Source organism: Felis catus, chromosome B4 (assembly GCF_018350175.1).
Source record: "Felis catus isolate Fca126 chromosome B4, F.catus_Fca126_mat1.0, whole genome shotgun sequence".
Taxonomy (NCBI): domain Eukaryota; kingdom Metazoa; phylum Chordata; class Mammalia; order Carnivora; family Felidae; genus Felis; species Felis catus.
In genome coordinates this window covers 82,390,947-82,415,219 of record NC_058374.1, presented here as the reverse complement: position 1 = coordinate 82,415,219, position 24,273 = coordinate 82,390,947, and the positions used below count along the sequence as shown (strand labels likewise).

General features: G+C 48.0%; 2 protein-coding genes across 7 annotated transcripts; one reads left to right on the top strand and one right to left on the bottom strand.

The window, feature by feature from the left end:
* Positions 1-9,992: 9,992 nt before the first annotated feature.
* MMP19 (matrix metallopeptidase 19) lies at positions 9,993-19,059 on the top strand. 3 transcript variants are annotated; one of them, XM_045061913.1, is made up of 9 exons: positions 9,993-10,129; positions 13,979-14,064; positions 14,971-15,101; positions 15,338-15,553; positions 16,039-16,284; positions 16,718-16,843; positions 17,441-17,605; positions 17,768-17,895; positions 18,075-19,059. In XM_045061913.1, exons 1-9 carry the CDS (start codon positions 10,043-10,045, stop codon positions 18,528-18,530), a joined length of 1,641 nt encoding a protein of 546 aa, XP_044917848.1. In that variant the 5' UTR covers positions 9,993-10,042; the 3' UTR covers positions 18,531-19,059. The 3 variants fall into 3 exon arrangements, with proteins under 3 accessions (XP_044917848.1, XP_044917849.1, XP_003988911.1); XM_045061914.1 differs by lacking the exon at positions 9,993-10,129 and adding an exon at positions 10,643-10,797; XM_003988862.4 differs by lacking the exon at positions 9,993-10,129 and adding an exon at positions 13,436-13,669.
* Positions 19,060-19,252: 193 nt separating this feature from the next.
* LOC101084636 (transmembrane protein 198-like) lies at positions 19,253-24,022 on the bottom strand. 4 transcript variants are annotated; one of them, XM_045061915.1, is made up of 5 exons: positions 23,486-24,022; positions 22,218-22,477; positions 21,037-21,618; positions 20,462-20,622; positions 19,253-20,340 (listed from the first exon to the last, which is right to left on the bottom strand). In XM_045061915.1, exons 2-5 carry the CDS (start codon positions 22,390-22,392, stop codon positions 20,203-20,205), a joined length of 1,056 nt encoding a protein of 351 aa, XP_044917850.1. In that variant the 5' UTR covers positions 22,393-22,477; positions 23,486-24,022; the 3' UTR covers positions 19,253-20,202. The 4 variants fall into 4 exon arrangements, with proteins under 4 accessions (XP_044917850.1, XP_011282344.1, XP_044917851.1 ...); XM_011284042.4 differs by having other exon boundaries at positions 20,462-20,619; XM_045061916.1 differs by lacking the exon at positions 22,218-22,477.
* Positions 24,023-24,273: the final 251 nt, after the last annotated feature.

Below are 24,273 nucleotides of genomic sequence, written 5' to 3'. Positions count from 1 at the left end.
CCTGAGCCAAAGTCAGATGCTTAACCAACTGAGGCAACCAGCTGCCCCCAAACTAACTCTTTTTAAAGACTGTGACTGAGTTGGTGAGATGGAGGATTATCTAGATTAAGGCTGCTTTCTTATTATGGAATTTCTTGATGGCTCCGCTTAATTCCCTAAACACATCCTTTTTGTTCCATGCTCAGAAGCCGCCTGGTTTATTTCAGTTCACTTTTCACTTTCAAACCTGTTTGGCAGCAGGTGCTGTACATTTTTTAAGATGTTTGTATCAAAAGAAAATTTTAAAGACTTTATTATTTTTTTAATGTTTCTTTTTATTTTTGAGAGAGAGACACAGAGTGCGAATGGGAGAGGGGCAGAGAGAGAGGGAGACACAGAATCTGAAGGAGGCTCGGGCTCTGACCTGTTAGCACAGGACCCCATGCAGAGCTCAAAGTCAGGAACTGTGAGATCATGACCTGAGCCAAAGTCAATGGCTTAATCGACTGAGCCACCCAGGCTCCCCTCTTCTTCTTATTCTTTTTTTTTTTTAAGTGCCCCTCTTCTTTTTTTTTGTTTTTATTAAAAAATTTTTTTTAACATTTATTCATTTTTAAGAGAGAACAGAGCATGAGCAGGGAAGGGGTAGAGAAAGAGGGAGACAGAATCCAAAGCAGGCCCCAGGCTCTGAGCTGTCTGCACAGACCCCGACGAGGGGCTGGAACTCACTGACCGAGGAACTCACTGACAACGAGATCATGACCTGAGCCAAAGTCGGACACTCAACCAACTGAGCCACCCAGGGACCCCTTCTTTTATTTTTTAAAAATAGTGTCGTGTACTTGTTTCATAGTATTATTTTATTTTTATCTCTCTGAAGATATAAATTATATATATATTTTAAAATCTTTTCCTGTTGCTTAGTCTCTTTGTTTTCTCCAAGCCCCACCCCTCCTTTTTTGTTTGTTTGTTTTAGTCTGAGTTTTCCCTATTGGAAGCCTTTCTTGGATTATTCTGCAAACTGTGACTGTTCCTTTATATGTGAGAGTGTGAAACCAAAAAAACTGATTAGAAGCTCTGTGTTTCAGAGAGGTATGTTGATAGATGAGTTTCACTGTGGGGAGAAGCAGGCAGTGAGTTGGATTTTTGTTGGGGGGTACCCAAGTATCAGTAGCGGTAAGTCTCTCTGGAGCTGTTCAGTCTCTCCAGAGAAGAACATTCCAGTTTTCTGTGAGGCGGGTGAAATTCTGGGTGCTAGCATGCTAGTGGCTGGGAAGGAAAAGGGGTCTGTCTCGTTCTTCGGTGTAGCAACTGTGGTAGGCACACACACAAAAAATGCACACCCCCACCAAAGATATATGCACTGTCTAATCCCCAGAATCCGTGAATATTATATAGCAAAAGAATGACTATTTCCATGTATGGAAAGATGTGATCAAGTTAATGATCTAAAGAAAAGTTAGTTTATCCTGGATTATCTGGGTGGATCCTAAATGTAATTATATATATCCTTATAGGAGAGAGGCAGGGGAAGATTAGATGGAGGTCCACACAGAGGAGAAGGCAATGTGAAGCTGGAGTCAGAAATCTGAGTGATGCGGCCATAAGCCAAGGAACATCTAGAGCCACCAGAAGCTGGAAGAGGCAAGGCACAGATTCTCCCCTAGGGCTTTTGGAATGCATGTGACTCTGCTGATACGTTGCTTTTGAACTTTTGGTCTTTAGACAATGAGAGGATAAATCTCTATTGCTTTAATGCCACCAAATTTATGGTAATTTGATAGCACCGTTAAGGGAAACTAATACAGGGACTATCACTTAAACTCCTGTTCTCATTCTAATTTAGTGCCCTGGTCTCCTCTGGGTCCTCTGGCTCAATTTCTCTGGAGAAGAAACTTCATATTTCCTTCTGGGAAGTTATCTGAAGAAGTTACCTGGCCGGGGAAGCATGGGAATGGGGATCTTATATAAACTTTACAAACTGTCCCTTTCTCTTGCAATCTGAGGGACTTGTGCCTCCAAGTTCTGAGGCTTCTGGAATGAGGGGATGGGGCAGGGCTGTAAATTGGCATGCTTCTTATTGGTTTCACCCACTATGGGCATTTAGGCTTCATCTTGCACCAAACTGTGAAGTTATCACTCCTACATTTGATTTCCTTCTTCCAAAATGTGTTATCTCCTATCTACTGTTGACTTCTTTCCAGTTCTCTTTGCTGTTGTAGGTTTATTTACTTTTTTATTCTTTTACTATCATTTTAGAGGAGAGAGTGTTCCATTTGCCTGTTTAACTGGACTTTTTTTTTTTTTTAACCTTTCAAACTTTTAAAAATGTTTATTTGATCATAATGGCTTCTGGATTTTGCCCGATGCTTTAGAAATAAATACCTTTTTTTAAATGTTTATTTATTTTTGACAGAGAGAGAGAAAGAGACAGAGAGAGAGAGAGAGAGAGAGAGACAGAGAGACAGAGAGAGAGCATGAGCAGGGGAGGAGCAGAGAGAGAGGGAGACACAGAATCTGAAGCAGGCTCCAGGTTCCGGGCTGTCAGCACAGAGCCCAATGTGGGGCTCAAACCCGCAAGCAGTGAGATCATGACCTGAGCCGAAGTCAGAGTCTCAACTGACTGAGCCACCCAGGTGCCCCAGAAATAAATACCTTTTAAAAATACTTTTATGTGGGGTGCCTGGGTGGCACAGTTGGCTGTCTGACTTCAGTTCAGTTCATGATCTCACATGGGAAGCATGGGAATGGGGATCTTATATAAGCTATATAAGATTGTGCTCTCTTTTAAAAATAAAAAAAATATATTAAAAATACTTTATGGTTCATTAATTTACAGTTCTTCTTTTTTTTAAGTTTATTTATTTATTTATTTATTTATTTTGAGAGCGAGAGAATCCTAAGCACGCTCTGCACTGGCAGCACAGAGCTCAATGCAGGGCTCAAATCCACGAACCGTGAGATCAAGACCTGAGTGGAAACCAAGAGTCTGGTAGATTAACCGACTGAGCCCTCAGGGAGCCCCCAGTAATTTGCATTTCGATCACTGTTTGGTCTGCAATTTATTTCAGTTCATTTAATGACATAAGATCTAGCTTTTTCTTTCTTTTTTTAAATTAAATTTAATTTAACTTATTATTTTTTGTAATGTTTATTTATTTCAGAGAGAGAGAGAATGACAAGGCGTGAGCAGGGGAGGGGCAGAGAGAGGAGACACAGAATCAGAAGTAGTCTCCAGCCTCTGAGCTGTCAGCACAGAGCCTGATGCTGGGCTTGAACCCACCCACGAGCAGTGGGATGATGACTTGAGCGAAAGTCAGATGCTTGACTGACTGAGCCACCCAGACACCCTGCTTTTTTTAATGTTAGAGAGAGAGCACATGGGGGAGAGGAGCAGAGGAAAAGAGAGAGAGAATCTTAAGTAGGCTCCACACTTAGCACAGAGTTTGAAGCAGGGCTCCATCCCACAACCCTGGGATCATGACCTGAGCTGAAACCAAGAGTCAGAGGCTGAACTGACTGAGCCACCCAGACGCCCTTTGATTTTCTTTTTTAATGACAAATAATTGCCTTAATTCTGTTCATTGAAAAATCTACTCTTTCCTCACTGACCTGAAATACCCTGTTTATTATATGTGCTAAATTAAAAAAAAAAAAGTTGTTTCTTTGATTAATGGGTAATATTATTTCTAACTTTGGAAAGGTTGTTTTATTTTTGTTCCCATATATACACTAGTAATTTTTTTAATTAATAAACTTTATTTTTTAGAGCAGTTTTAGGTTCACAGAAAGATTAATCAGGTACAGAGAGTTCTCATATACTCCCTGTCCCCACACATGCAAAACCTCCCCCACTATTTACATCCCACGTTACATTTTTACTGTATCTGTAGTTTTGCCTTTCCAGAATGTCATATGTAACCTTTCCTGATTGGCTTTCAGTTAGCGATATGCTAACATGGTTCCTCCATGTGTTTTCATGGTTTGATAGCTCTTTTTATTTTCAACACAGAATAATATTCCAGGGGCACCTGGGTGGCTCAGTGGGTTAGGTGTCCAACTCTTGGTTTCAGCTCAGGTCATGATCTTGTGGTCCCTGTGATTTAGCCCTGTGTTGGGCTCTGCATAGACAGCGAGAGGCCTGCTGGGGATTCTCTCCCCCCACCTCTGCCTCTCCTCCACTTGCACACGCTCTCTCTCTCTCTTTTTCAAAATAAACAAACTTGAAAAAAAAAATATTCCACAGTCTGGATGCACTACAATTTATTTATCCACTCACTTACTGAAGGATGTGTTGATTGCTCCTAAGTTTAGGCAACTATGCGTGAAGCTGCTATAAACAAGCATTCACGTGCAGGTTTTTGTGTGGACACAAGTTTTGGCTCATTTGAGTAAATACCAAGGAGGGTGGTTGCAGGATTTTATGGTAAGAATATGTTGAGTTATGTAAGAAACTGCCAAACTGTCTTCCAAAATGGCTATACCATTTTGAATTCCCACCAGCGATGAAGAGATTTCTTATTGCTCCACGTCCTTGGCAGCATTTGGTGTTGTCAGCGTTTTAGATTTTGACCATTCTAACTGGTGTGTAGTGATACCTCATTGTTGTTTGTAATTTGCAGCTCCATATGATATAGGATGTTGAACATGTTTTCATATGTTTACTTGCTATCTGTATACCTTCTTTGACAAGATGTCCAGGTCATTTGCCCATTTTAAAAAGTCAGATGGTTCATTTTCCTATTACTGAGTATTTTTGAATTTTAAATTAAATTAAATTTCATGAGATTCTGCTTGTTTTAACCTTTTTTTTCTGAGAGAGAGAGAGAGAGAGAGAGAGAGAGAGCCCAAGAGAGGGAGTGACAGAGGGAGAGGGAGAGAATCTTTTTTTTTTTTTTAAGTTTATTTATTTTTGAGAGAGAGAGAGAATGAGCAGGGAAGGAGCAGAGAGAGGGAGAGAGAGAATCCCAAGCAGGCTCTGAGCTGTCAGCATGGAGCCTGACATGGGGCTTGACCCCAGGAACCATGAGATCATGGCCTGAGCCAAAATCAAGAGTCAGATGCTTAACTGACTGACTCACCCCAGGCACCCCGGGAGAGAGAGAATCTTAAGTGGGCTCCACACCCAGCTTGGAGCCCAATGCAGGACTCAATCTCACCACCATGAGATCATGACCTAAGCCAAATTCAAGTTAGGTTCTCAACAAACTGATCCTTCCAGGCGGCCCTCTTATTATGAATTATTAAGAGTTCTTTGTATATTTTGGATACCAGTCCTTTATCAGATGTGTCTTCTGCAAATATTTTCTTCCAACCTGTGGCATGTCTTCTCATTCTCTTGACATTGTCTTTCTCACAGCAGAAGTTTCTAATTTTACTGAAGTCCAGCTTATTAATTGTTTCTTTCATGGCTCGTGCCTTTGGTATTGTCTCTGAAATTCTTTGCCATGCTCAAGGTCATCTACGTTTTCTCCTAGCAGTTCTTCCTAAGTTTTTTTATTTTTTTTTGAGAGAGAGAGCGTGAGTGAGTGAGCACAAGCAGGGAAGGGCAGAGAGGGAGAGAGAGGATCCAAAGCAGACTCTGCACCACCAGCACGTAGCCTGATGAAGGGCTTGAACCCACAAACCGTGAGATCATTACCTGAGCCAAAATCAAGAGGTGGACACTTAACCTATTGGGCCACCCAGGCGCCCCTCTCCCAGGAACTTTATAGTTTTATGTTTACATTTAGGTCTATAATCCATTTTGAGTTAATTTTTGTGAAGAGTATAAAGTGTATGTCTAGATTCATTTTTTTGCACGTGAATATCCCCACAGCAAGATCCTTAATCGCATCTGTAAAGCCCCCCCTTTTTTAAAAAATATTTTTATTTTTGAGAGAGAGAGGGAGAGAGTGTGTGTGTGAAGTGGGGAGGGGGAGAGAGAGAGGAAGACACAGAATCCAAAGCTGGCTCCAGGCTCTGAGCTGTCAGCACAGAGCCCGATGCGGGGCTTGAACTCACAAACTGTGAGATCATGACCTGAGACTAAGTCAGATGCTTAACCAACTGAGCTACCCAGGCGCCCCTGTAAAGCCCTTTTTTTTTTTTTTAATTTTTTTTTCAACGTTTACTTTATTTTTGGGACAGAGAGAGACAGAGCATGAATGGGGGAGGGGCAGAGAGAGAGGGAGACACAGAATCGGAAACAGGCTCTAGGCTCCGAGCCATCAGCCCAGAGCCTGACGCGGGGCTCGAACTCACGGACCGCGAGATCGTGACCTGGCTGAAGTCGGACGCTTAACCGACTGCGCCACCCAGGCGCCCCTGTAAAGCCCTTTTTGACATGCAAGGTAACATATATAGAGGTTCTGGGGATTAGGACATGGACATGTTTGGGGGCCATTATTCAGCATAGCTCTGTGTTACAAAGAACCAAGAGCAAGGATGCATTTGTTCTTGTGGAACCAGAAGAGAAGCTATCATGAGCCCAGGTGTGTTCTTCCCATCTCTCCTCTCCTTTTGCCTCCAACCTTCTGTTTTTTGTTTCTTTCCTAGCAATAGGCTTCCTCTCGTTTTTGTCCTGAGAGGCGGAAAATAGCCACAACTTACTGCCTGAGCTTTACATGTTTCAGATCCAGTCACATAAAGAGATAAATGTATTTCTTTTTCAGACCCAACTCCTGGGGGATTGGGAGGAATAAAACTGCTTGACTCCATTGTCTATCTCTGGTTCACTTAGCGGGTCTGAAGGACAGAGTTTTACATAGCATAAATATGGCTGCTTGCAGTCACCCATTTGACCATGTGGAAGGGGGACAGAGAAGAGGTAATCATTGTGAGATGGACAAATTTCCCACCATATTTACATACATATACCTTTAACCTCTAAGCATGTATTTTCATAATCTACTTGGGGAATTTTGGTAGAAATTTTAAGAAACACCAATAGATTCAGTAAGTGAAGCAGCAAATGACAAATTAATACAATTTTTGCCAATGGTCAGTTCTTTTATTTGCAAGGGTACAGTTTGATTAGTCAGAAAAACAACTCTTTCTATTTGCCTTCAAATAAATGCCCTTAATCCAAGCTAGGATTCTTAGACTCCTTGAGTTCTCACCCTTTTACTTGTTTCTTTTTCACTCTCTTTTGTCTCTGGCCACCACCATTGGCCTCATATCAGAGGGTTAACATGCTTGCTTATCAATTTTATCTGATTTTATTGATCACCATGGCTACTCTGGTCAGTGGCCAACCTTAATTTGTGGCCAGTGATCAACTAGATATTTTTCTATCTGTTTCAGCTCCTGTTTCTTTTCTTTTTTTTTAATTTTTAATGTTTTTATTTATTTTTGAGACAGAGAGAGACAGAGCATGAGCAGGGGAGGGGCAGAGAGAGAGGGAGACACAGAATCTGAGGCAGGCTCCAGGCTCCAAGCTGTCAGCACAGAGCCTGACATGGGGCTCATGGATTTTGAGATCATGACCTGAGCCGATGTCGGACACTCAACTGACTGGGCCACCCACGCACCCCACCAGCTTCTGTTTCTAAATATCTCCAAATCTTTCCTCCCGGTGTGCTCCTATCCCGCTAATATCTGGCTTCCTTTTTGTTTTGTTTTGTTTTGTTAAGTTTGTTTGTTTATTTATTTTGAGAGACGGGGGGGGGGAGGGGGGAGAGCATGAGCCAGGGAGGGGCAGAGAGAGGGACAGAGAGAATCTCAAGCAGGCTCCACGCTGATAGTGTGTGGCTTGAACCCATGAACTATGAGATCATGACCTGAGTCAAAGTTGGACAACTGACTGAGCCACCCATGCACCCCTGGCTTCCTTTTTGAAAGCAGGAAGTTATGTATCATCTCAAGTTTTTACAACATGGAGCATCACTCCTATAATAACACACACACACACACATGCACACACGCACAGACACGCTAAGGAGTGTTACAAAAACGGGCAACAGGCAAATGTACACATCATTAAGAATAGCTTCTGGATTAAAAAAAAATCTGAGAATACAGCCCTCTTTAGGATCCACAGTCTTCTTTTTCCATTATCTTTTCCTATTTCCCATTTTTTTAAAGTTTGTTTTCATTTATTTTGTGAGGGAGAGAGCAAGTGGGGGAGGGACAGAGGGAGGGAGAAGGAGAATCCCAAGCAGGCTCCGCATTGCCAGTGCAGAGCTCAACGCGGGGCTTGAACCTATGAACTGTGAGATCATGACCTGAGCTGAAATCAAGACTCAGATGCTCAACCAACTGAGCCACCAAGGCGCCCCTATAGTTCCCATTTTGAAAACTTCTTTCGCAGCTGAAGGGTAGTGCTCATTATGCCAAAGCTGCCTGCTGCTCAAACTGGAACTTTGACCCTTTGACACTTTAAAATCCTTTAGCACTTTCTTCCTCACTATCTGCAGGACATACTTCCCCCATTGTCAATTAATGAATTCACTAAAAAATAAAAACAGAACCAGACTGGTGAACCCTCCACTATCCTTCTTAAGTAAGTTAGGAACAAAACTTGGGCTGCAAAGGAGAGCCTGCTCCCTACGTGCCTCGCCCATCAAGCACAGCCTTCTTACCCCGCCCTCCCCCCCCAGCCCTCTCTGCGATCTGTTTCCTGGGATCACAAAGTGAGAACAGGAGGCCAGAGTGTTTCCCCATATCCTACTGCCCTTGCGAAAAACAATAAAAATTAGTTTGGTTTTCATTAAGGAAAAAATAGTCATTCCCAGAAGGAGCAAAAATCCTTTGTGATATCATCATTTCGTTATAATCCTAGATGCTGAAAGAACACTTAAGCTTTTTTTCCCCTTTAATTTAGTCACTTCAAAAAGAAAAAGTAAACTTGAGGGGCGCCTGGACGGCTCATTTGGTTACGTGTCTGAACCTTGATTTCGGCTCAGGTCATGATCTCACGGTTTGTGGGTTCTCATTAGCAGTGCAGACCCTGCTTGCGATTCTCTCTCCACCCCTTCCCTGTTTATGGTTGCTCTTTCTCTCTAAATAAATAAATAAATAAATAAATAAATAAACTTAAAAAGAAAAGTAAACTCTATACCCAATGTGGGGCTTGCATTCAGGACCCCAGGATCAAGAGTGTATGCTCTATAGGGATGCCTGGGTGGCTCAGTCCGTTAAGTGTCTGACTTCGGCTCAGGTCATGATCTCACAGCTCATGAGTTCAAGCTCCGTGTTGAGCTCTGTGCTAACAGCTCAGATCCTAGAGCCCGCTTCTGATTCTGTGTCTCTGTCTCTCTCTCTACCCCTCCCTTGCTCTTGTTCTGTCTCTCTCTCTCTCTCAAGGATAAATAAACATAAAAAAAAAAAAAAAAAGAGTGTATGCTGTACTGATTGAACTTGCCAGGTGCTCCCACTTAAGCTTTTTATTCCTCTACTCCCCTCCTTATTCTGGAGGCTAGCATTGATCCCTTCATGCATCCTTTTGGCACTGTCCTGGGTAATGGTATAACCAGCAGAAGCCTCCAGCAATCTCCAGGGGAGTGCTGTGGGATAATACTTTCTTCTGTGAATTGGGGTCAAGGAGCAGATCTTGGTCTCCCTCACAGGAACCAAAGAACTTAAGGATTTGGGTCTGATGTCCTCTCAGCTGAGCCAGTTCAGGCCAGTGCCCCAGTGGGTACATGTTTGAAGAGCTATGGGTGGGTGGGAATGCCCACGATAGGGGAATGTTTGTAGGGTTCTGAGGAAGTCTGGAGCATCCTGGGAACAGAATGAGCTGGCCCAGGCCATGAGCCATCTCCAAACCCCTCCCACTTCTCCTGTCACTAACCAGTTCCAGCTGTGCACGATCTAGCCCATTGCTTCCCATCTAGCCCATTGCTTCCCATCTGGCTTCTAGGAACTCATGACTAATTAAAGGAGTGTGTGTTGGGGGGGGGGGGTGGGGAGGTCCGCTTAAAAACAGAGGTTTCCAGGGTAACAGCTTGGAAAACTCAATCCCATTCAGCCAGGGAAAGTTCCCTCTCTCCTGATTCCCTCTGGGCTCAGGGGAAACAGGCCAGAGGCTAACACCACATTTCTCTAAATCAAGAGCAGTATCTGTGCCCGTGAGTTATAGCTTATGTTTTTCTCACCTCCAGTTTCCAGTTTCAGTTCCCAGACTTACCCTTATACCAGGATGTCCAGCCCTAGGAGCCACCCCATTCGGGTAAGGGTAGCTGTCGGAGAGGGTGGGTGGTGGTTTACACATTGGCTTCTCTTGGATTTAGAGACTTCTGCAAACTTTTGCCCCATGGCCCCTGATCACTAGAAAATACTCTCAGAATCTAACCTACTTCCTCCTGCTACCGTTTCAAATATTTTAATTAATAATATTTCTATACAAACTCTTCCACCACAATTTGTGGGCAGAGAGGGAAACTAGTTTGCAGGAAGGGAGCAAGCAAGCCAAAGAACTTGGGAGTTCTTTCTCTCAGACTCCTGTTCTCTTTTGGGGGCAGGCAGACCACATGTCCTAACCCTTTGCACACATCCCCATATCTCCCCCAGTGAGAGATGACAAATTCAGAGGCAAAAAGAGCTGGCCAGCTTGGCTCAGGGGGTGGGGGCTGGCGGAAGGGGTGGTCACCATGCCATTATGGGAAGAGTTAGTCATGCAATCCTTGACCAGATGCCCCGCCTGCAGCTCCTGGCTCTGTAGGGGGGTTTTGTTTGGGTGCGTGTGGAAACTCTTGGGAAGCTGCGCACATCATCATAGCTTGAGCCCGAGCCTCTGCTGCTTCCTGGCTGTGTGACCCGAAGTAACCTACTAGACACTCGGTTTCCTTTTCTGTAAGAAGGTGATAATACCAGCCTGGTTGTTGAGATTTAAACGAGGTAAATTATTTGGCAGCTTTTACTAGTTTACTCGATTCTCTCCTGGCTCCTTAGCATCTAGAATGTGGTTTCATTCCCCCGGGGCCTTCCAAGGCAGGCCAGAGTGAGCACCTACCTTTCATAATAATAATCATCTCACTAACATGCTGTCACACAGTCTTAAGCGTCTGCCCTGTTGTTTGTTTTTGTCTTTGTTTTCGTTTTTGTTTTTTACTTATGTGAGAGAGGAGAGAGTAGTCTGCTATCACATTCATCTCCTTTCTTTCATATCCTCCTGCCTGTGTCCTCCTCTCTCCCCACCACCCTCAGCTCCTGTTCCTCCTCCATTATTTTTACTATTTCTTACCACTTTTTCTTCCATCCCAGCCCCAGTCTCCAGGGGCGGAGTCTGGGCAGGCGGAGCTAGAGCTGAACCACGGAGTTTCAAGTAAATGAGTCAAAATGTTGCTAGTGACTCTCTTCTGGGTAGAAGCGTAGAATTTAGTGGTGGTTTTCGTGTTCTTCCTTGCTTATTTTGGTATTTTCCAAATTTACGCCGACGAGCCAAGGATAGCTTTTATTCAGAAAAAAGAGCAAAAACTTTAATCAGAAAGAAATTATAATATTTAATTGGACCATGTCCTGTTCTCAAAAAAAGAGGGAGTGAGGGGTGGAGGGTGGAAAGCAGGAGAGAAGGGCAAGGTTGAGAAAGAACCCTGCGGGGGGCTGAATGGGAGCTGGTTCCTAAACTCTGTCATTTCCTGGGGACATCAGCCTTGGTGATGGCTTCAGTCATGGCCTTTGTCACTCATCAGTCAGAAGCTCTCTGTTCTTCCTGGCCTGTCACTGGCCATTTGGGACTTAGTCAGCTGATTGTTACCCGGTTGAGGGTTGGATGGGTCAGGGGGATCAGCGTCATCAAAGGAAACAATATGACTCAGGCGTCTCCCCCACCTCAACCCTGGAGTGTGAAGTGTCCCCCTGTAGCCTGCCAGCCTTATAGCCTAGGGTGTGGGGAAGGGCTCAGAATTGGGATCCTACTGAGAACATGAGTTCAGTAACACTTTCTCCCAGTCTTACCCCTACTTCCCTGCACAGCATTGTATGATGCATAAGTAATAGTGGAGCCCCTAAAGTTTCCCCTAAACATTTAAAGAGCAAAACTCTGAAAGTCATTAGTGTGGTGCATGGAAAGAGTATGGGTTATGGAGTCAGCAGAGGGATCTGAATATAGCCTAGATCAACTGGGAGCTCCGTGTTCTTAGTCAAGTTCCCTCTCTGGGTCTCCATTTTCTCTTACAAAAAATGTCCAAAAAAAAAAAAAAAAAAAAAAAAAAAGGCCAGAAGAATTCCTTTGTCCTAGGAGGGTTGTGAGAATTAAATGAGATAATAGTTAAATCACCCAACACAAAGTAAGTGTTTTAAAATGTAAGTTTTTCAGGACCTGGGTGGCTCAGTCAGTTAAACATCCATCTTTGGTTCAGGTCATGATCTCACGGTTCGTGGGTTTGATCCCCATGTTGGGCTTTGCCCTGATAGAGCCTGCTTTGGATTTTCTGTCTCCTTCTCTCTCTGCCCCCTGGCCCTTCTCACACAAGCGTGTGTTCTCTGTCTCTCAAAAATAAAAAATAAAAAATAAACTTTTTTTTTTCATAAATAAAATGTAAGTTTTTCACTTCTTCCTTAAATAGCACTCAAGACCCCCTCTAAACTCTGGCTCCCAACCACTCTCCCACCCCAGTTATTTGACAAAGATTCATTAAGCACCACCTGAAGCATTGAGCTGGACTGAAGTAGGTACTAGGGAGTCAGTGGTGAATGAAGCAATCCAGACCCTGGAAAACCACTCAGTGAGCACAGTGGCTTTTCTCAGCTCTGCACTTTTACTCAAGGCCTGCACTGTCCATGTCCCTCGGTTCTGTTTTACTCCATCCAATTCTTAGCCAGGCTTCAAAGCCTGGTTTCTTGGCGAGCCTCCCCACGGCCCCATGATCCTTAGGATGGGGCATCTCCTGCCTGGCATCCTGGTTCCCCTCATTTCGGGTACTTGGGTCAGCCTTGCCACAAGCTTCCACAAGCTTCCTGTGGGCAAGCTCTGGCCTTTTACTTCTTTGTACCCTTGTTAACCCCCACCCCCACCCTGACATTATGGGCTCATGAAATGCTTGAACTAATGACTTTTTATTAAAGCAGACACAAGTAGGCTTCAAGAACATTTAAATTCCTAATTTGGTCTTGAGTGCAAAGAAACTGAGACCTCATCTCTGATTCCTTCACCTGAAACCTAAGCACCTAAGCTGCTTCCTACCTCTTCACTTTTATTTTTTTCATATCCTAGAGCAGACAGGGACCTATGAATGTTGAAGATGAGGGGTTTGCTGCCCAGGGTTCCTGGGGCACAGGAATGTCCAACTCCAGGGGATAGCCATGGTCCCCATCCCTAGCTCTGCAGGGACTCTGCTTCTCATCCTGCCAGGATGCCCACCCCTGGGGCAGGGCAGTATGAAAAGTCTTCCCATCTCCAGCAGAGGACCCTGTGGGAATGGGCTGGGGGCCCTTCTTGATGGAAGCTCTGTGGCAGGGCAGGGGTTAATGGAGAATTGCAACATACCTCTGGGCTTAGTCACCTCCCACTGCCACTCCCCCCAATTCCCCTCCCCTTAAGTTTTGTAAAGAGGGCCAGAGACTGGAGAGTGGAAAGAACTGGAGGCAAGAGCCCCCCACCAAGCCCTACTCCCCAGGCTCCCAGAAATCTCAGGGCAGAGGACAAGGACAGCCTCTGGAGTTCCTGCCTAGGGGGACCATGAACTGGCAGTGGCTATGGCTGGGCTTCCTACTCCTTATGACAGTCTCAGGCCAGACCCTGGGGCCTTCAGGGAAGGAGGCAGCCGTGGTGAGTTCTCCACACCCCTCCCGGGGAAAGAGGGACCAAGGCCTAGGAAGGGATCGGGGTACTGCGCCACAGTCCCATCCAGGCCTCCATCCTGAACTTCAACGTGCCTCTCCCTTCCTTCCTCTACTTTATGATCTATTCTGGCCCATCTCCCACTCCTTGCCTTTGTTCTACCTGAGCCCCTTCCCGAAGGTGCCTCTCTCCTTTAATCCTTCCATGTCTGTCCTCCCCTATCCTTATGGATCTGTTAGAAGCTTTACCCTAAGACTAACTCCCTTTTTATTCTGCTTACCCTGACCCCCATCATAGGATTACCTGTTGCAGTATGGATACCTACAGAAGCCTCTCGAAGGACCTGATGACTTCAAGCCAGAAGATATCATGGAGGCTCTGAGGTGAGAGGTCATAAGGCACATGCTGTAAAGGTTGAGGTTGCAAGGTCATCTTTCCTTCTTCTCATCTCTTCCTCTCCCCAGGCCCACTTCTGCCTGACCCAAATCCATGTCAGGGATCTAGGGAATAGGACACGCCACAGTTTGGGTGGTGGGGTGTGGAGTGAGATGGGGATCAAAGATGAGGAGCAGTCATTGGGTCTTCCTAAGCCCTAAGCATCGCTTTGGGGGCTCCATTCCACATCATATCCAATATACTATTAGTGACATCCCACATGAAGTATGATTTGTATGTAAAGCTATGAGTTGGGTTGAATTGGAGTTGAGTTGTTGACATGATGTTGCTTTTTGTAGACTTTTAAGTCAGCATTTACTTATATTTTGAAGTTTTCTTTTTCTATTTTGGATCTAACAGATAGTTTTTCTTTCTGCTTTCGGTTATGTTTATAGTCCCTTCAAAAACCACGATGCCTGACATGCCTATGGGATGAAATTGCCCCAGAGCAGGCTGGGCTGGGGGGGGGGGCATCTAGCCAGGAGGAGAAGGCTGAGGGAGGACAGGCCCTCAGGTAGGATCAGAGGTGGGAGAGTCTCCAGAGCAGGGGGACGGGACACTTCCTCAGGAGAAGGTTAGAAATTGTAGGGGAAGAGGGCTACACCTGAGGGAAACCTAACACAAATAAGAGACAGAAGATGGGGAGATGAAGCTGGAGTATCGCTATTTCTGCAGAACTGGAGAGAAAGTCCTAGTTATGAGGACTGGATACTGGAGTGACCCCATCAGCTTCAGAGATTCTGTGCCATTCTCTGCTACCACTTTGGGCAGCAGGTGGCCAGAGAGCTTTACTCAGTTTCCAGTCATTCCAGATTCCCCTGCTCTGCTGGGCCCATCATTCTTCCTCTTCTCAGAGCTTTCCAGGAAGCATCTGAGCTGCCAGTGTCAGGTCAGCTGGATGATGCCACAAGGGCCCGCATGAGGCAGCCCCGTTGTGGCCTGGAGGACCCCTTCAACCAGAAGACCCTTAAATACCTCCTGCTGGGTGAGGACTGAGACTGGGAAAGGGAGGGAAAGGAGGGGGTGGCATGGCTCTGGAGTACAGGTGACATTGGGACAGCCTGGCCCAGCTCAGTGTTGAATGGATGATCACCTGGTGATTACCTGATCATCACCTGCCTGGAGACATAGCTTTGCTGAATGAATGCCCAGACTCAGGGGATCTTTCTGGGGCTGGCAGGGGATCTGTGTTTCTAACCTATTTTCTGGTCTAATAACCAGGCCGCTGGAGAAAGAAGCACCTGACCTTCCGCATCTTGAACCTGCCTTCCACCCTCCCACCCCACACAGCCCGGGCAGCCCTGCTTCAAGCTTTCCAGTACTGGAGCAATGTGGCTCCCCTGACCTTCCGGGAGGTGCAGGCTGGCTGGGCTGACATCCGCCTCTCCTTCCATGGCCGCCAGAGCCCGTACTGCTCCAATTCCTTTGATGGGCCTGGTAGGTACCAGCTCTTGGCTCCCACATCACAGACCTCGAGATTATGTCTGTCCCCTTGAGCTAGTGACTCTGGAACCTTAATGTTCAGTCTGCCGCCTATGTCCAACTGCACCCTACACTCTCTAACTACCTTCTAATATTCCTTTGGGGAGCAGTTGGTCACCTCCCTGGGGCCTTATCAAGCCTCCTCTTTGAAGGTTATGTCTTATTCCTTGGTCTAAGTTCCCCTTCTCAAGGCACATATCAGAGAGGATTGGGCCGGAGAGAAGAGAATGGTTGGGAGGTACAGAAACAGAGTGATGGGCATCCCAGAGAGAAGTGGGTGATGACAGGGGATCTGAAAGGTGAGAGAGAGAGAGGCATGCAGGAGACTGAAAGTAGATGGAATTTTAAGGGAATGGAGAAATTGGGGTTTGTAACAGGCAGGGGATGCTCTAGCCTAGGAGACTCTGACCTCATTCCTGTTCACCCTTGCCTTTTTCCAGGGAGGGTTCTGGCCCATGCTGACATCCCAGAGCTGGGCAGTGTGCACTTTGATGAAGATGAACTCTGGACGGAGCGGACTTACCGGGGAGTGAACCTGCGCATCATTGCAGCCCACGAACTGGGCCATGCCCTGGGGCTTGGGCACTCCCGATATACACAGGCCCTCATGGCCCCTGTCTATGCTGGTTATCGGCCCCACTTCAAGCTGCACCCGGATGATGTGGCAGGGATTCAGGCTCTATATGGTTAGTCTTTTCCCCCGGTGATCATGAGGGTCAGTGTGACCAGCATCTCTTCAGGCTTATAGAGACAGGTCTAACCTCCATGGCAGGAACTGACTTGTCTTCTTCTCTTCCTCCTACCCAGTTATTCAGGCATCTTCATTTTCAGCAGCTGTTTTTCTGACACTTCCATGTCTGATCTTCCTTCCAGGCCTCTCTCCCCTCTTGCCCTTTCTTGGGGATGAAGAATGAATATTCCAGCAAACTTCCTTCTCCCTTTCTGGTGCCCGTCAACACTATCAATTGATATCAATATGATCTTGCTTCCCATCAAGAGAAACGCTCTAGGATTCCCTTTTCCCCTTTATACAGGGCCTCTGAGCCAAACTTACAGAAGAGTGGGGGGAGGTCAGTTGCTATGAGTTCTCTCCTTGAACAGCATCATGCTACCTTGCAGGGAAGAAGAGCCCAGAGACAGAGGATGAGGAAGAAGAGATGGAGCTCCCCACTGTACCACACGTGCCTACAGAACCCAGTCCCATGCCAGACCCCTGCAGTGGTGAACTGGATGCCGTGATGCTGGGTGAGGCCCTTCCCTTTCAGGCTATAGGTGGGCAGTGGCAGCAGCCCACTCACTTGAGACTTGGACAAATGGGAATAACATGGAACCTCAGCATGAGCAACAGGGGTTAGATACCCAGCAGAGGTTAGTGGCCATGGAAGGAGGCATGTGGCATGGGGAGGGAGGCTTCAGAGCCAAATTAAAGGTGGGTTAGGTAGGCATTTACCTCGGTTGCCTCCCTATAAGGGTCACTAAAACACATCTGGTAATCTAGCAAGATGGAGAAAACTGTATTTACTGGAATGTCTATTAGAGAGTGTGTTATACATGCATGGAAGGACAACTTGGAAGCTATTGGAATGGAAGGTGAGGTCCCCAAAGGGGAGCAGCTATCTGCAGGGCTTTTGCTTTATTGTTCAGAGCTAAACTGCTCTGAACAGCAAAGAGGCTGAACACGGAGTCTTCCTTCTCTACCTTTAATCTTCTCTTTGAATTAATGTTGAGTGAATTTCTGAGGGACCAGCCTGTGGGATGAAGGCAGATTATCAGCTTGTCTGAGGTATCCACAAGTCTTTATTTGACCCATCTCTTTTTGACTTGACACACTTTTGCTCTCAGGGCCCCGCGGGAAGACTTATGCCTTCAAGGGGAACTACGTGTGGACTGTGACAGATTCAGGGCTGGGTCCCTTGTTCCAAGTGTCTGCCCTTTGGGAGGGGCTCCCAGGAAACCTAGATGCTGCTGTCTACTCTCCTCGAACACAATGGATTCACTTCTTTAAGGGTAAAGGGACTAGTTTACAGTGTGTTACCTGAGGAGGGCCTACCATTAAAGAAGCCATAAAAGGGAGGGAGAGATGAGAAGTTCCTGGAAGGGTGGAATGGGAGGACCTAAAGCTATCACCTGAAGACAGAGATGACTTGTTCTTTCCTTACATGCACTCAGGAGACAAGGTGTGGCGCTATATTAATTTCAAGATGTCTCCTGGCTTTCCCAAGAAGCTGAATAGGGTAGACCCCCACCTGGATGCAGCTCTCTATTGGCCTTTCAATAAAAAGGTGTTCCTCTTTAAGGTAAACAGTTCAAAGCAAGGGCAAACAGCTTCTTAGGAGGGGTGGGCTACCTCACACTGAGAAGCCAACTTGCTGTTGAGGGGAGATCATCTGCAGCTGCGGTGGGTTGGGGTTAGACCTCTGGGGATCCTTAAGCTCTCTCCTCATCCTCTTCTCTTCCCTACCCACCCCACACCTAGGGCTCCGGGTACTGGCAGTGGGACGAGCTGGCCCGAACTGACTTCAGCCACTACCCTAAACCAATCAAGGGATTGTTTACAGGAGTGCCAGACCAGCCCTCTGCTGCTATGGGTTGGCGGGATGGCCATGTCTACTTCTTCAAGGGTAAACAGTACTGGCGCCTCAACCAGCAGCTTCGAGTAGAGAAAGGCTATCCCAGAGATACTGCCCACAATTGGATGCACTGTCATCCCCAGACCTCAGACAATACTCCATTGGGTGGGAACACCACTCCTTCAGGGACTGACAACTCAGCCATAGGAACAAACTTGGATACCACTTCCTCACCCATAGATACCACCTTGAACACAGCCCCCTCACCCAGAGACCCAATCTTGGACATTACCCCCTCAGCCACAGTCTCCAGCACCCTTTCATTCCCTGGTAATGTCTCCCTCGCAGATGACAAGATGTGAAGCAAATGTCTGCTCACTAGGCAGGAGGGCTGCACCAGGGGCATGCCATAGACCCCAGGCCTCTAACTCCTAGCCACCACTCCTCTGTGCTCTTTCCCTCCTGGGCAGTGACTCCCTAACTCTGGGTCAGCCTCTAGACATTTTTCCTCCATCCTAGATAGCACTTCCAGCTGTGTTATCTATTCTCTGGAAGACAGTGGTAGAAGGAAGGCACCACTCAGGCCCCTGGCTTACAGGCAGCAAAGCTGGGAAGCTAAATGCCTGGGTCCTGTTCTTCCTAGATAAAGTGCAAGGAAACAGCACGGCCAGTAAAATGAGCAAGGGCTTTGGAACACTTGAGAATCACATTTACTTGCTGAGGACTTTGGACAAGTTAATTAACCTCACGGAGCCTCAGATTCCCCATCTGCAAAATAAGGTGGATACCAATCCTGCAGGGTTATTGCATTAAATGAAATACTATTTGTGAAGCATATGGCACAGTGTCTGGCACATTTGTGCTTAATAAAGGCTAACTCCATGTTCATTAGGGAGGACTGAACAGTTCTTCCTCTGGCTGTGTGTGTGTGTAGCTGTGTGTACCGTAGTCCAATCTGATAAGATCATATCAGACCTTTAGGGGACAGAGGACTTGTCAGTCTGGCTAACTGGGGATGCAAAAAAAGAAAAAAAAAAAAAAGAAAAAAGAAAAAAACAGCAACAGCAGAGGCTGGACTCCCTGGTTCAGTGTTCAATGCCATTTTATTCACGTGCTCCATATTCTTCTTCCCTCCCATCCTAGCTTTGTTGCCCAGGGGAGGAATATATCTTCCTTCATGCTGTCTGGGGAACCAGGGAACAGACTGAGCGGGAGAATCAGAGGAGGGAGAGTTAGAATGGGTTAGTGGGTGGGACAAAGTTCTAGTTAAGGAGATTAGCATCACCTACAATGAGAAGCAGAGAAGGCACTTGTCTCCTGTGCAGCCTTGAAGACCAGGCTACTTTGGGCAAAAGGGCAAGACTCTGGCATGTGGGCCAATGCTTTCTCCTTGGGGCAAATAGCCAGCTTTTGGGGGAGGCAGGTGCTGTTCCATACATTGCCCCATCGTCTTCCCTACATTAAGGAGGGAAAAGGAAGCACCATGGAGGACAGTACTCCCAACTGAGGTAGGAGAAGGAGGCTTGAGCCTATGGGACTCGGGAGTAAAGGCTAACCAGGAAGCCAACTACCTTTTAATGAGAGAGGCCTAGGGATTAGGTGATCCTAGAGTTCCTCTGTGTCCTTCTCCCCATCAAAAAGCTATCAAGTGCTTTAGTGGGCTTCCTGATTTTCAATAGGTCCTAAAACAACAAAACTCCAAGGCACACCAAGGCAAGTATATAAAAGGCTATTTGGGTAAGGGCTCTCCTTGGTTTAAAGGGAATTAGAAAGTCAGTTACTTTAGGGACCAGGGCACCTCTATTTTTGGAAGAGGTAGGTTCTCCTACTTCCATTCTTCTCCCCTCCCCACAAGATTCTCCTTTACCTGTCCCTGAAACATATCCCTACAGGGTTGGTCTGGGTTGGAGTACAGATTCTATCCCCAATCTGAGAGGTGGGGAAGTTTGTGTGTGTGTCCTGTGGGCTCAGGCCTTGCACACTTGGGTGTTCCCAGGCTCTTGCTGGGGTGGAAGCCTCAGTGGAGGTTTAGGCTCAGGTATGGGTGGAACCAGAAGGTGTGGTGAGGGGTACAGTGGAACCACAGTCAGAATCCAAGTCCAGGACGGTGTGGGGGGCTGTGGCCCGGGTGCCTGGTCCCAGTTGGCGCTCTCGAAGGCTCTGGAGATAACTCTGGAGAGGCACAGGGCAGAGAAGGCAGAAGGAAGGGCCTAGGTCAGAGCCCCCCCTCCCACCCTGACCATCCCTGAGTGCCCTCTGCCCCATCCCCAGGTGTGCCCCTCCCCTCACTCACAGGAGCCAGACTATCAGCAGGGCTCCGGCTGTTGTGGGGGAGCTGGCGCCGGTAACTGCCCTCACAGAGCCCCACCCCAGGGGATGTTCGGTGCCACTTGGCCTCTTGCTGGCGGATCCGAAGGAGTTGAAGATGCCTTCGCTGGTGGCTCAAGACCACTGCTTGGGAGGGGGCAATACAGACTCAGGCCTCTTTAGACCCTAAATCCCACCCCCAAACACACTCACCCTCTACAGAAACCCATTTGTTCTTCCTGTTCTGGGTCTCTCAAACCTCATCTTTCCCCTGGTTATTCTAAAAGAAACTCTTCTTTGGAATCCTCCTACACTTTCCTTCTGGACTTCCCTGAGATATTCCTTTCCTTCTGTAACGGTCCCCAGTAACTAACTCCTCCTTATTCCCTCTGACAATTTTTCCTCATTCTCACCCAGACTGTTGGTTCCTCCAACTCTAACTTTCTTTCGATGCCCTGCCCCATTCACCTTAGACACTTCCCCCCTCTTCCCCCCCATCAAGTCTGGGAACTGGGGACATGGGCACAGGTTAGCTGCTTCTGTACCATGGCACTAACTCACCATTGGCGTGGCCTCCATGTTCCTCATCCATGAGCTTCCACTGGGCCAGGGCCCCAAGGGCCCCCAGGGCTGGCCAGGTGCCCAGCAAGACCCAGCTATACCAGCAGAGAGGAGGCAAGGCTGGAAGTGCCTGCAAGCGTTGGCCCAGCCGACTGCCCAGTGCCAGCCCCTCTAGGAAGTAGTCAGCACAGGCCACCAGCACCGCAGCACCCAGCAGGGCCGTGCCCAGAACTGTGAATGGACGTGGCCACCGAAGCGTGAGCAGGGCTCCCAGCAGTGCCAGCCCCACCAGCCCCCCAGCTGGCACCCAGGCTGAAGGTGGTTGGTAGATGGGCTCTGTGCCCAGCAGGGCCCCGGCACCCAGGGTTAGGCCTAGCAGGAGACCAGTCAGGAAGAGCCCAACGCTGCGAACCAACATGGTGACCAGGCCACAGAGGAGTCCGATGCCCAGCGCAATGCCCGCGCTCACCTCCAGGCTCAGCTGTGTCTCTAGCACTCGTTCCTTGTGGCACAGCAGGAAGATCACCAGAGCTCCTGACAGCAGGCCCGAGAGAAACATTACTGCCTTGAAGCAGCGGTAGCCTGGGAAGGGAGGCAGGAGGCACTGAGAGACAGAAAGGGGGCATCTACACGGATGGCTCTGATGAATTACAAGGGAGAGGAGTGGCTAACGAGGAGCAGAAGACAGGAGCAGCAACCCAGGGACCACAAGGCAAGGGATAAAAAGGGATCATCTCAGGGAGGGCAGGGACCTTTCAAAACCTGTGAGGGGCGGGAGGAAAAATTAGGAGGAAAGATGGATATGTTGAGGGAAATAGCTATAGAAAAAAGGTTTAGTCCTTCCAGGGATGGCAGAAGGAATCAGCACAGGCTGATTCAGGTTATTGGGGAAGGGTTGAAGAATCATGGAGGATAATGTGGGAATGGAGTTTTGAGGTAGGAGGGAAGGGTGAAGCAAGTGATAGTTGCCAGGGGTCAGAGTCAGGGGGCATGGATGTGTGTGTGTGTGTGGGGGGGGGGTGGACAAGAAGAGCTGGCGAGAGCAGCAGGGGCTACACTGAAGGTAGGCATCCCCTAATAGAGGAGTAGAGGTGGCCTAGGAGCAAAGAAGAAAGTTCCCATCATCCTTGAGGGTGAGAGTCTTGGGCAGCTGCCCCCCAGAATCCTGGCCCTGCCCTCACCGAAGCAGCAGTAGATGATTCCAAAGCAGCAGCAAAGAGCACACACCAGGGCGGGTGCCAGTTCAGGATTGTCCTGGGGTTCCAAGACACATCTTGGGTCTGGAGGCTCTGGGAGTTGTTGATTAAAGGGCCTGGGGTCAGAGGTCATGGCCAGGGGCAGCAAGGCTTCCTCCATGGCCGAAGAAAAGGTGATCACAGAGGGGAAGGTCAGTGTCAGCTCCTCTCATCCATCCATGAATGTCTTGAGGGGGTTGGGAAACCTGCAAGGGGGTAGGGGGCAGGAACTTAGGTGCCCATGAATCTTGAGGATTCTGTACCTCTATTTCTTACGAAGAAAGGCCCATTTCAGGAGGGAGCATGGACTTGCTGGGGTAACTGAAAAAATCTACAGGAGTGGGTCAAGGGGAGCTGGCTGTCTCTTTACTAACCTCTGAAACAAGGACACTAAGTGAAACTTAAACTAAAATCTCATAAGGTAATGAGACTTTGTTCCCTAGCTTTCCAGGGTGGGAAGAGTCAGAAGTCCTAAGTGGGTGGAAGGAGGGGCCCAGGGGCATTAGTGGGACTGGGAACTGAAGGTTCAGCCGCCTGTTCCAGCTAAAAACAAAGCTTGCCCAATCTGCAGCTGGAACTCAATACGACCCTACCGGACTGGGAAAGGTGGGGTTAATCCTGGGGGGGAGGAGGAGAAACAGGAGAGAATGAGTCATAGTGGGGTCTCTGGACAGCTGCTCCAACCCCAGGGAAGGAAGACGTAAAAAGAAGCATATCAAAAAAGTTTGGGACAAGGAACCAGAGACAGTTCCCGCACTTTGTCAAGGTTCTGAAGCCTCCGCTTCATAGGTAGATGGAGTTAAGTTGGGGGAAGGGGTATCCGGCCACAGTCCAATTCCCATGGTCCCTCTTGGACTAAGCAGGCACCTTGCCCACAGACATCTCACATCCTGGTAGCCTCTTGCTCCTCCCCTCAGGACACTGATGGGACTTTTCCTCCCCCCCCCCCTTTCCCCAGGGGTGTCAGGGTTGCCAGTGGGGTTTGAATTCAGTTCCTGAAAGGAGAACACCAAGGAAGGGCTGGTTTGGGGAGCACTGTGGGAGTGGGGTAGGGTGGATGCAGGCACTTTCATCTGTCTTCTTTTGGACATCAAGGTCCTAACAGGCTGGACGGTTGGCGTGGGGGAATCCCTGGGGCTCCTCACCTCAATCCGCTTGGAAGTCTAGGGACCCTAAATAAGGAGAGGGTTGGGGAAGGAGTGTTAACTACTCACCACCCTGCCAGGACTCAGGAGAGGAGGGGGTAGAAGTGCTTCCCTAACCCCCCTGCTGCATCCTTGCCCGAAGGTCCTAGGCGTCGGGGCGGCTGTCGGGCGTGGGCACCCTCAGGGCCACTCTGTTCGTTGCCCCCCTAAACTCTTGCAAGTCGTAGCCCAAGCCCTGAGAGCTAAATGCAATCAGCCTAGGGGGTGGAGGAAGGGGACAGGGTGTGTGTGTGAGGGTGGGGGAGTGGGGGTGACATCACGGGGCGGGCCCCTCCAACTCTTTTCCCTATGTGTGGGGGGACCCAGTTTGCCCACTGATCTAAGCTGGGACCAGAGACCCCCGCAACCATAGCAGAGAAGGGTTTGGGGGCACCACACGAGGTTGAAGAAAATGTCTCTGAATACTTAGGCGATAACTCGACAATTAGAAGCTCTCAACGCCCCAACGGGGGTCCCAGCGCCCCCCTAGTCCCGGCTTGGTTTCTTCCACTTCCCAGAGAATTGGAGTATTGTCTTCTGGAGAACCTGGTGGTCGAGACGGGGACCCGGGGAAGGGGCTTTTACAGGACTGGGGGCGCTGGCGAGGGGCTCATGGGCGGAAAAACTTGCGGAGCAAGACGAGCTTTGGAAGGGGGACTAACGAGAGAGGCGTGTGCAGAGGAGGGGACCGACAGAGAGGGGACCCAAGTCTGGTCTGCGTGGGGGCGGGGGCGCGTGTCGACGTCGACCGAGAGCAGCTCGGTATGCAAATGAGACGCAAAGCAGCATGCAGATGAGTGCAGTGTTTTTTGGCACTC